The 10987-nt window shown below is 59.2% G+C and overlaps 3 protein-coding genes across 3 annotated transcripts; all 3 read left to right on the forward strand.

The window, feature by feature from the left end:
• The first annotated feature begins 423 nt into the window (after positions 1-423).
• GGS23DRAFT_588042 (Oxysterol-binding protein-domain-containing protein) lies at positions 424-4255 on the forward strand. Its single transcript, XM_051517527.1, has 3 exons — positions 424-923; positions 988-1064; positions 1133-4255. The coding sequence occupies exons 1-3, from the start codon at positions 888-890 to the stop codon at positions 3966-3968; spliced, it is 2949 nt and encodes a 982-aa protein (XP_051367608.1). The 5' UTR covers positions 424-887; the 3' UTR covers positions 3969-4255.
• Positions 4256-5127: 872 nt separating this feature from the next.
• GGS23DRAFT_386068 (glycoside hydrolase family 35 protein) lies at positions 5128-7631 on the forward strand. The gene has a single exon (XM_051513478.1). It carries the CDS (start codon positions 5370-5372, stop codon positions 7365-7367), a length of 1998 nt encoding a protein of 665 aa, XP_051367609.1. The 5' UTR covers positions 5128-5369; the 3' UTR covers positions 7368-7631.
• Positions 7632-8835: 1204 nt separating this feature from the next.
• Positions 8836-10987, forward strand: GGS23DRAFT_588045 (putative ferroxidase). Its single transcript, XM_051517528.1, has 4 exons — positions 8836-9414; positions 9485-9509; positions 9570-9690; positions 9761-10987. The coding sequence occupies exons 1-4, from the start codon at positions 9076-9078 to the stop codon at positions 10908-10910; spliced, it is 1635 nt and encodes a 544-aa protein (XP_051367610.1). The 5' UTR covers positions 8836-9075; the 3' UTR covers positions 10911-10987.

Consider the following 10987-nt stretch of genomic DNA (forward strand, 5'->3'; position numbering starts at 1 on the left):
CTCACCGATATGCAGATAAGCGAGTTTGGCACGAGAATGATGGATCTAACAAGGGTGGAATACCGATATATTGGATCGTGAATAGTAGTTTGGATAGGAGGTAGGTACCTCTACCTATATCCTTAGGGAGGTAGGTACCTGCACCTAATGAATACAGGCCACCCACCCGTCGGTACTTGCGATGTCGCATACCTACCTATTCCTACACCCCTGCTGGCGGGTCTACGAGCTACCTAGGTTGCTTGACAGGTACCTGCCTCTAGGTACCCGCTACCTGGCCAGGCACCCGTTTACAGGTAAAGACTTACGTACCTGAATACGCGTACAAGGTACGCGGGCTTAGCGTAGCGGATCCGCTCCGAATCGCTTCGTACCGGTACTTCGCACCTCGCACCGCCCGCCCTTCTCCTGTTTCCCAGGCCAGGAGAATTCAAAATAAACCCCCTTCAACTCCCAACACCTTTTCCCCTTGCCGTGCCTAGCTCTCTCCTGGCTGCGTATAGCTTCGTACGCTGTTGAACCCGCGACAGACACCGGCACGAATCAGCACACCCGGGCATCGGGGACGGTCGGCTCGCGCGCTGCTCCCTGTTGTCCTGGTCGTGGTAGGGCTGAATCCTGCCCGCGCTATATCGCCAGAGATATAGATAGCCATCTCTCCATCCTGCCAGCTTACACCTTGCAGCCGAGTGAGACACGATAGGCTGACACGCTGCTGGGTCCCTTGAACACCACCGTTGCAACCCCGGGTCTCAGGTACAAAAACTGCCCCGGTCCCTCTCCCTCCCCGGCAGTGAACAGTCTGTCATGATCACATACCGAATGCACCCCATCCTGCCGATATCCTGCCTGTGATCGCGGGGAATATAAGAAGAACAAAGAAGAAAATGGCGGGCATAGAGCAGCTGGAGATTCACAGCAAGGTATGTTACTACGGCTAGACCGACCTCACGCTGGGAGACCCGACGCCTGATCCCGCTCGAACAGTCCTATATTATGCGATGGGTCAAGGTCGAGGAAGGCCGAACCATCTCGTGGAGTGTCCAGCCGCACAAGAAGTCAATGTGAGCAGAGTGCCCTTCCCCCGTCCCGTCCCGTCCCAGCCCTTCCCAACGCTAACCTCCCGTCCCAGCAACTTCGGCATCGTTAAGCACCCCGGAACCGGCGGCACGAACCAGGCCACGGCCGTTGACGACGCGAATGCCCCGTACGAACAAGTCGATGGCGGGAAAGGCGGTGCCCGGTTTGGGAAGAAAGATGCGAGCACGGCACAAGAACAGCTGGCCAACAAGGGATTCATTCCCATTAGGTGGCACGGCAAATGCGAGGCCGACAAGGTAACCATGGGCACCTACGACGTGGTCAGGGGCCACGGCGGCATGTTTGGCTTGATCTTCGACAACACCTTCTCGAAACAGACTTCCAAGACGGCCACCTTCGTGCTTCTCACCTACCCTACCAACGCACCACCGCAATCTGCGCACCATCTAACCAACCTCCAAGCCTCCAACGCGAATGCCAGCAAGACCAGCCTGGGAAAGCCCGGCCCCCACCCCGGCCCCGCCGCCGCCGAGTCGACCGAAAGCCTGCAGAGCCACGGAGCCAGCCGCCAACGGGCAAAGTCCATAGCCGGCCGCAGCGACACCGGAGGCAGCTCTGCGTTTACGGGGATTTTGTTGAAGAGGCGGAGAAAGAAGGGCCAAGGCTACGCTCGACGATTCTTCTCTCTCGATTATCTATCTTGCACGCTGTCGTATTATCACAACAGGAACTCCTCAGCACTCCGAGGCGCGATTCCGCTGAGTCTAGCTGCCATTGCTGCCGACGAGCGACGGAGAGAGATCAATATCGACTCTGGGGCCGAGGTCTGGCACCTGAGAGCATCCAATGCTAAGGATTTCAACGAATGGGCGCGTGCCCTGGAAAAGGCGAGCAGAATTGCGCGGGGACTCGAGGAACCCTTGCTCGATCCATCTCCCGACACGCTCACGGTAGCCACTACGATACACGTTCATCCCCCCAATACGCAACAGGAAGAGGACCGAGAATGGCAGCAAGTCGAGGCCCTTGTCAGCCGCATCGTCGGCACGCGCGACGCCCTGCGCCGTCTGGTAAATGATCTGGTTGCCCAGAGGCAGCCGCCACGTCCGGCAAGTTCTCACCTGTCACCGGGCTCGCCCGCCGTGTCCGAGACGAGCGACGGCTACTTCGTCTCGCAAGCGCAGGACAAGCGTCCGTTCTGGAAGCGGAAACAAACCGCCGCAACCCTAACGCCAACTTCAGCCCCCTCGCCGGCGTCGGCCTTGGCTGTCCCAGCGCCGGGTGTAGCGAATCCAAACGGGACACTCTCGACCCAGAATTCCGGCCTCGGCGAATCCGACGAACGCCGCACTCAGGAGCACTGTGCAGCACTTCTTAACGACTTGGATCTGGTCGTTACCGAGTTTACCAAGGTACTTGGTAACAGCAAGAGACGGCGTATAACCATACCGGTGTCCGCCACATCGAGGAGGAGCTTCGAATCTACTGCGTCAACCGAGGAGTTTTTCGACGCCGAGGCTGGCGACACGGACAGTAGAACGCAGGTCATGATGATTGACAATCGTGGAAGTGGCGGCGAAGAGGATTCGCACGAGTCCGAAGCGGACGACGCCTCTATAGATGATTCCTCTTCAGTTCTATCTACTGGAGAGGGCGAAGGAACCACTGGAGCTAGTGGTGCCTTGGCTCTCTTCCCCGCGAGACCGAAAAGTCTCAATCCCTTACCCGTTGACATCGCGGTCGACCGTCGCAAGACCATCCCACCGGCCACGGTCCCTCCGCCCAGCTTGATCGCGTTCGTGCGGAAGAATGTGGGCAAAGATCTAAGCACGATTAGCATGCCGGTCTCGTCCAACGAGCCGCTGTCTGCTCTCCAGCGCGTCTCGGAGCAGCTCGAGTACGCCCAGCTTCTCGACGAGGCCGCGAAATTGAAAACACCCAAGGATCGACTTCTCCACGTTACCGCCTTTGCCATATCGCAGTTCAGCGTGAACCGTGTCAAGGAGCGCTCTATGCGCAAGCCCTTCAACCCCCTCCTGGGCGAGACCTTTGAGCTTCTGCGCACCGAGAGCGAGGTTCCCGGCGGGTTTCGGCTCATAGTCGAAAAGGTCGTGCACCGTCCGGTCCGTCTTGCTATGCACGCCGACGCGGCCCTCTGGTCGCTCACGCAGAGCCCTGCTCCGGCACAGAAGTTCTGGGGCAAGAGTGCCGAGCTAACCACCGATGGGCGGGTCCGCGTAGCACTACGGCTCCCGGACGGCACCGACGAATTCTACTCGTGGAGCATGGCTACCATGTTCCTCCGCAACGTGGTGATGGGCGAGAAATACGTCGAGCCGGTGGGCACGATGACCGTGTGCAACGACTCGGCGGGAACGAAAGCCAACATCGAATTCAAGACGAAGGGCATGTTCGGCGGCCGAAGCGAGGAGGTCGAGGTGGAGTGCTTCGACGCGAGCGGCATGTCGATGGGGAGCGGCCTCGTGGGCACGTGGACAGCGTCGCTCCGCGCGACGGAAGGCGGCAAGGCGACAGGGCCGGACATCTGGAAGGCCGGGCAGCTGGTGCCGAACGCGGCGAACACGTACGGCATGACGGCGTTCAGCGCGTCGCTCAACGAGATCACGACGGTGGAGAAGGGCCGGCTGCCGCCGACGGACTGCCGGCTGCGGCAGGACCAGCGGCTGGCGGAGCAGGGGAAGCTCGACGAGGCGGAGGAGTGGAAGGTGAAGCTCGAGGAGGCGCAGCGGGCGCGGAGGCGGGACATGGAGGCCCAGGGCGAGGAGCACCGGCCGCGGTGGTTCGTCAAGGTGGCCGAGGCGCCCGACGGCGAGGAGATGTGGCGGATGAAGGTCGGCAAGGATAACTACTGGGAGGAGAGGGCTAAAGGTGAGTGGAAGGGCGTCGAGCGCATCTTTGACGTCTAGCGGCGAGTGACGCGTCACACACCGACCGCAGGGATACGACAGGGGATGATGAGAGGACGGTATTTAGGGGGGAAGGGATAATTAGACTACGAATAGACGCTCTGGAGAAAAGGTGATGGGGTGTTAGTGCCACGGGCCGAGAGGAGAGAGAGAGAGACGACGAAGGAAGGAGAGGCATCGTACGCCATATAGCGCACAGGATTCGAGAATTAGACGGCATCATCTAGATCTTCGCACTTTAGCCTAGCGAGCATCGTCGGCAATATCTACTTTTATTTTCGGTTAGATTTGTTTCGTTCTAATACGTGCGACGTGATCGACGTTTAACTCGACATCATCTCTACGACCTACGGCTGGATAGCCGGCCAGAGACGCAGGGCCTATTGCTGTTATCGTGGCTATATGTCGGTAGGTGATCTGGCTACGATGTATGTACGATTGGGCCGATGGATGGGATAGATGGATGGTCCCCCTGATTCTCTCTGGTTATGCCTAGGCGGACTTTGCCTAGGGGCTGTGATGCAGACTACAGCACCAACTCTCTAGGGCGATACTGGCATCGGCCGATATGGCGATTTGTGCTCTGTGCGGCGATTGTATTGTGGTGAGAAATCCTCCTCCAGTTTACCGCCGGCTTAATACAATGGATGTGGATTTGGAGCTCACCGTGGCTGGCAGGTAGGCCATACCTGCTTTGTAAATCCATAACTCTTGGCACTATGCGATCAACCGGTATATGCAAGTACTCGGAGCGAGTGAGTGCATAGGAGAACTTCTTCGTTCACCCTCGTCCATTCCATCTCTCCTCTCTCGCAGCTCTCTGTTCTCTTGCCATGTGGTCTCTGCTCGCCTAATTCCACCTAGGTATCTATTACATTTTCCCAAACTAGGTGCAACTCTGAGAAACTCGACATAGTTCTAACCCGGGTCCTCCGTCACCCAGCTGGAAGCTCCTGGATAAACCACCCGACTCACAGGTAACTCGGCGCATCACCGGCGGCAAAATCGTAGCTCGCCTCCTGATAACGCTGGACGAGGGCGAGCGCGGGCACATCGGTCAGATGATGGCGTGTCCGGCCTCGAGAGCAGGGCAGAAGAAGGCTAGCTACCCTGCCCGCGGGATGTAACGTTCACGCGCGAAACCAGATTCATCCTCATTTGAACCGCATATTTCCAAGGGGAGGGAGGATCGCGTGCCCGTGGCCGACAAAAGTGCGGGGGTCGATCGAAAATCTCTCGGCTATGTGCGAAGATGGGCACCCGCTCCAACCCCGCCGGGAGAGAGACCGCACGTCTTCTCTCTCCCCCTAAGCGTGGAGGGGAGGGTAGAAGGGTAACCTGGCCGTCTCAGGGTGTCATTCTTCTTAGCATTTTTCGTCTCTGGATCAACAGACAGATAATATGCGGCCTCTTTCGCGTCTCCTCGCTCTGCTCCTCGCCGCCTCGGCAGCCCCGTCGTCGGGTTCGAGCCGCTTAGCGGCGGTGGAGCCCAGCGCGACGCTGTCCGCGCCGGTGCCCGCCTTCACGTACGACCGCCACTCGTTTCTGCTCGAAGGCGAGCCGTTCGTCATCATCGGCGGGCAGATGGACCCGCAGCGCATCCCGCGGGCGTACTGGCACGACCGGCTGGCCAAGGCGCGCGCCATGGGGCTCAACACCATCTTCAGCTACGTGTTCTGGAACCTGCTCGAGCCGCGGCCGGGCGAGTGGGCGGTCGGCGACGGCGCCGGCGAGGCGAGCGCCGCCAACGACATCGCCGCCTTCTTCCGCCTCGCCGACGAGACGGGGCTCAGGGTCGTGCTGCGCCCCGGGCCGTACATCTGCGGCGAGCGCGACTGGGGCGGCCTGCCGGCCTGGCTGAGCCGCGTGCCCGGGCTGCGCGTGCGCGCCTACAACGCGCCGTTCCTCGCGGCCTCGGAGCGCTACCTGCGGCGCCTCGCCGACGACCTGCGCGGCCTGCAGGCGACGCGGGGCGGGCCGCTGATCATGGTCCAGGTCGAGAACGAGTACGGGTCGTACGGCGAGGACCACGAGTACACGCGCGCGCTACGGGACATCCTGCTCGACGCCTTCGAGGTCCCGCTCTATACGACCGACGGCGGCGTCGAGTGGACGCTCCGCGGCGGCGAGGTGCCGGGCGTGCTGGCCGCCATCGACGGCGACCCGCGGTCCGGCTTCGCGGCGCGCGACCAGTACATCACGGACCCGAGCGAGCTCGGCCCGCTCCTCGATGGCGAGTACTACACCTTCGCGCCGGACCTGTGGGGGGCGACCAACGCGCACCAGACGTCGGAGGGGCAGCCGGCGCAGGTGCAGCGGCTCGTCGACGACCTCGACTTCGTGCTGGCGGCCAACAACTCCATCAGCCTGTACATGTTCCACGGGGGCACCAACTTCGGCTTCGGCAGCGGCGCGCTGTGGAGAAACTACACAGCTACGTTCACGACGAGCTACGACTACGGCTCGCCCGTCGACGAGAGCGGCCGCATCACCGACCTGTACCTTGCCTTCCGCAGCACCATCCAGAAGTACGCCCCCCGGGGCAGCATCCCCCAGTACCCGCAGAACAGACCCCTCCTCGAGATCAGCAATATCACGCTGTCGCCCACGGTCCCCCTCTTTAGCGCACTGGGCGCGAAGGCGACGAGCGCATCCCCTATGACGATGGAGGAGCTGGACCAGGCCTACGGGTTCATCCTGTACGAGCACACCGTGGACACCGCCCTCGAGGGGGTCCTGCAGCCGGGGGATCGGGCCCGAGACCGGGTGATAGTGTACGTCAACGGCGTGCGGCAGGGCGTCATCGACAGTTCGTACATCGAGCCAGCCGAGGTGCGCCTGTCCCTGCTGCCCGGCGACACGCTCCGGCTGCTGGTCGAGAATCTCGGCCGGGTCGGGTATTGGTCGCGGGAATCGAACACGTTCGTGGCGCTCGAGGACCCGTACAAGGGCATCGTGGGCAACGTGACGGTCGGGTCCGCAGTCGTGTCCGGGTGGGACATCTACCCGCTGCCACTGGACGAGCTGCCCACTGGTGGCGGAACGGCCGCTCCGCACGCTGTCGCCGCAGGGTCGCCGCCCGTCTTCTTCCGCGGCACGTTCCGCGTCGGCGGCGGCGCCGAGAACCCGGACCCGGCGGCGCTGGACACCTTCGTGGCGGTGCCGGACGGCGTCAAGGGCAACGTGTGGGTCAACGGGTTCCACCTCGGCCGCTACTGGGTCGTCGGCCCGCAGCAGTCGCTGTACCTGCCCGGCACCGTGCTGAAGCCCGGCGGCGCCGAGAACGAGCTCGTCGTCCTCGAGCTCGAGCCGAGCGGGGACTCGCTGACGGTCTTCGGCTCCGCCAACAGGATGTGGGCGAACAACCCCGATCCGGACTATCCCTCGGCCCTGCCATAGCTTTCTTGGGGGTGCCATCACAAGCTCGCTAGTTCGACAAACCCCTCCGGAGGGGGAGAAGGGGAACGGGAGGGTTACAAGAGGAGCCGAGTGTAGGCAAGGTGTATTTTTCCCAAAGCGGGTCCCCATTCCGTCTAAGTCGGGATAATGCTGGGACTATTGAAGCGATGCTTTCAGCGGAGGCCTAAGGAGGGGCTGTAAGCAAGTAGCTCATATACGTAGAGAGAGTAGGGGTGTTATCCCCTGCTTCGCCCGCAACTTTGAACGAGTTCTACTCCTTGGCCTACGGCTGTCTTCCTAACCCGTTGGCTGCGAATGGCACCATGCAAAATGCTCGCCTGGTGATGCCCTGGTCCTAACAATTAGGATTCTCCTGATTTCGCCGAACCGTGCCGGCCAGGGGGCTGGTGGATGTCTTGTTTGCAGGATAAATGGTTCGATCCTTAAAAAAAGGTTCTCGTCCCCGACAAGGTACCGTGAGATATGATGTAGGAGCCATCTAGGGGACGAGGTATTGATGCCCACCCGATGAAAAGCCCCCGGCTCCCATGGGTCTGTGGCATGCCTGACTCTGAGCTTAAACGCAGAGCCTGTCCCTCCGTGTTGGATGTCTTTTGTCGTGCAGAATTCGTCGCCCGTGGTTCTTTTTGTCTCACTACCTCGCAAGCACCGTTGCTAAGTGGGCGTTCGATGCAGGTAGGTAATCTAGCTTTTCTCGAGTTCTCATATGAGGCTGCGAAAGTTCGTGACAGGCCGTCGCCGGGAGGCACTCCCAGCACATACCTACCTAGGTATATCGGCCGCGGCCTGTCGTGTCGTCATCGAAAAACCACCTGCTGCAAGTATGGTCGGGATAGACACCGGACATGCATGCGTCAGATCTCCGGGTGCTCTTGTAGGGTTCGAATTATGACCGTCTAGTTTAGGCGCGAGGTCGACGAAGGCGTTGCTTGCGCCTTTGGTGAGTTCGTATCTTCCGTCCAAGCCCAGGGGTAGTATCTCGAGATTATCGTACTAGGTCCTCCCAGCCCCCGTTTATTGTAAGCCTTACGTAGTGATTCTCGAGTCCGCCGATTCCCAATCTCGTCGCGTTTTCGGCTTGACCCGTAGCTTCGGGGTTTCTGTGTGTACCTAATCCCTGAGATGCGCCCTGGCTGCCCCTTTAGGCTCAGTAATGTTCGCATTTAACTAACCTATGCACAGGCAAATTAACCGCGGTCGTCTCTCGTGCCCATGGCCTTTATCGGTTGGCCACTCTTCTGTCCTGGGCAGCAGGTCTAGATGAGGAAGCCAAAGGCGGCGTGCCCTGCGGATGTCACTCTCGCAGCGAAAACCTACCGCAGAAATACCTGCCGTATCATATTAATTCCGTGTGTCTAGATCGCAAAGGTTAGATATGCTGGCTTTCGTAGACTGATGCTTAGTTTTGGATGCTGTTCAGCCCACCTTGCTCTGCCTCCACAGAGGAGGGGGGGGGGGGTGTGGCGGTACCAATTTTTCACCGCAGAAAGAGTAATTTATGTCCTCATAAGACGCGAGATCAGCTGTTAATGTCGCTGTCAACTTGACTTTTAAAAAGTGACGGTAGTGGTGGCCACCTTCATCTCCTCCATGCTCTAGGCCGCTACATTCGACCCAGACGATCCTCTCTCGGGTTCTCGAGGACCCATTTCTCCTGTACCAATATACAGAGCGCTCGATTGGCACGATGCATAGGGGATTTCTTCCCTTACTCGTTGTGCTGGCCCAGATCCCCAGGTCGTGGGCAGGTACGGTGACATATGAATGGAATGCGACTTGGGTCGCTGGCAGCCCGGATGGCTTTTCGAGGCCAGTTATCGGTATCAACGGCGTCTGGCCTTGCCCGAAGATCGAGGCCAACGTCGGCGATACAGTCGTCGTTCGCTTATTAAACGAGTTGGGGAACCAAACTACAGGCCTTCATTTCCACGGAATTAACCAGATAGGCACGGGTGCCATGGACGGCTCCGTTGGCGCGAGTCAATGCCCCCTGGCTCCGAACCATACCGTTGAATACCGTTTTTTCGTGAGACTTGATATTCTATCTGTATTGGTAGGGAGGAGAGAACTCGGATGCTGACTAGGGACGTGGATAGGCAGACACGCCGGGTACATACTGGTGTAAGTTAGGACAGTCTCGACCACCGGAACGCTTCCAGCCGCTGACGTGACGGGGAAAAGGGCACTCACATAGCATGGGGCAGTATCCTGACGGCCTTCGTGGTGCGCTGATCATCCATGACCCCCAAGACCCCTACAAGAACGTGTATGAGAAAGATATCATCATCACCCTTTCAGACTGGTGAGCGTGTATTTGTCTTGAGGCTGGCGAGAAGGAGGCCGCCCTTCCGGGATGCTCATGTGTTGTTCAGGTTCCGCAATCAAACACCATCGCTTATGTCGGACATGATACAGCCCAACAACATCGGCTTCGCTCCTCCGCTACCCAACAGTACTCTTGTTAACGAGGGGGGGTCCGGCGAACTCTCTGTAGAGCCTGGTAAGACATACCGCTTACGCCTGATCAACTGGGCCGCGATGTTTTCCACCTTCATCCAATTTGACTCCTTAAGCATGGATGTCATTACAATAGACGCCTCATATGTGCAGAGGCAGAGTGTACAGCAACTACGCCTCTCTCCTGGCCAGCGATCCGATGTCTTGGTAACGATCCCGGACGACGCTGGCCGGAATATCCCGTATTTGGTTGTCCTGGACATAAACGTCGACTACACAGAGTCGAACCCCCCGAGGCCGATTGAATACCCGTACAATTTCACGGGGATGCTGGTAACAGACTCTAGCAAGGACACTAGCGGGACACTGAGCATACAGTCCCTCGATCCCTTCGACGACGCCCGCCTCAAGCCGTACGACAACCAGAATGCCCACAGCCCCGTCGATAAGCAGTGGGTGCTGGACTTCGACTACTGCCACGATGCCAACGGTTACCCTCGGGCGTGCTTCAATAACTCGACCTATGTCGCGCAGCCGGTCCCATCCCTGTATACTGCAACGTCGTTGGGAGAGAACAACACGCAGATCGAGGCTTACGGACAGGTTGGCATCTTTCTCGTAGAGTATGGCGAGGTCCTCGAGATCATCCTCAACAACCACGACGACGCCATCCACCCTTTCCACCTGCACGGACACCAATTCCAAATCATCGACCGTCCGGCGAGCAAGGCCGGTAACTGGGTAGGACATGTTAATGCTAATAACGTACCGCCGAAGAGAGACACGGTGAATGTCAACCCTAAGTCGTATGTGGTGCTCCGTATCAAAGCTGATAACCCGGGCGTCTACCTATTCCATTGCCACGTAGAATGGCACGTTGAGATGGGCCTCACCGCCACCCTCCTCGAGGCTCCCGACCGACTCCGCAACTACACGATCCCCCAAGACCATCTAGAAGCCTGTGGTGCGTTAGGCATACCTACTACGGGTAACGCGGCCGGAAACTTGGATTGGCACAACCGGAATGGCTTCGCTACGGTACCCCCTAAGACCTACATTGGGTAAGTTCCGCGATGTCAGGGTCCCTAAGCGGGTCTAAAAGCTAACCTCTACCGTGCAGTTCTCTATACAACAGACACGGT

Source organism: Durotheca rogersii, assembly GCF_024521655.1.
Source record: "Durotheca rogersii strain YMJ 92031201 chromosome Unknown GGS23scaffold_40, whole genome shotgun sequence".
NCBI classification, from domain to species: domain Eukaryota; kingdom Fungi; phylum Ascomycota; class Sordariomycetes; order Xylariales; family Xylariaceae; genus Durotheca; species Durotheca rogersii.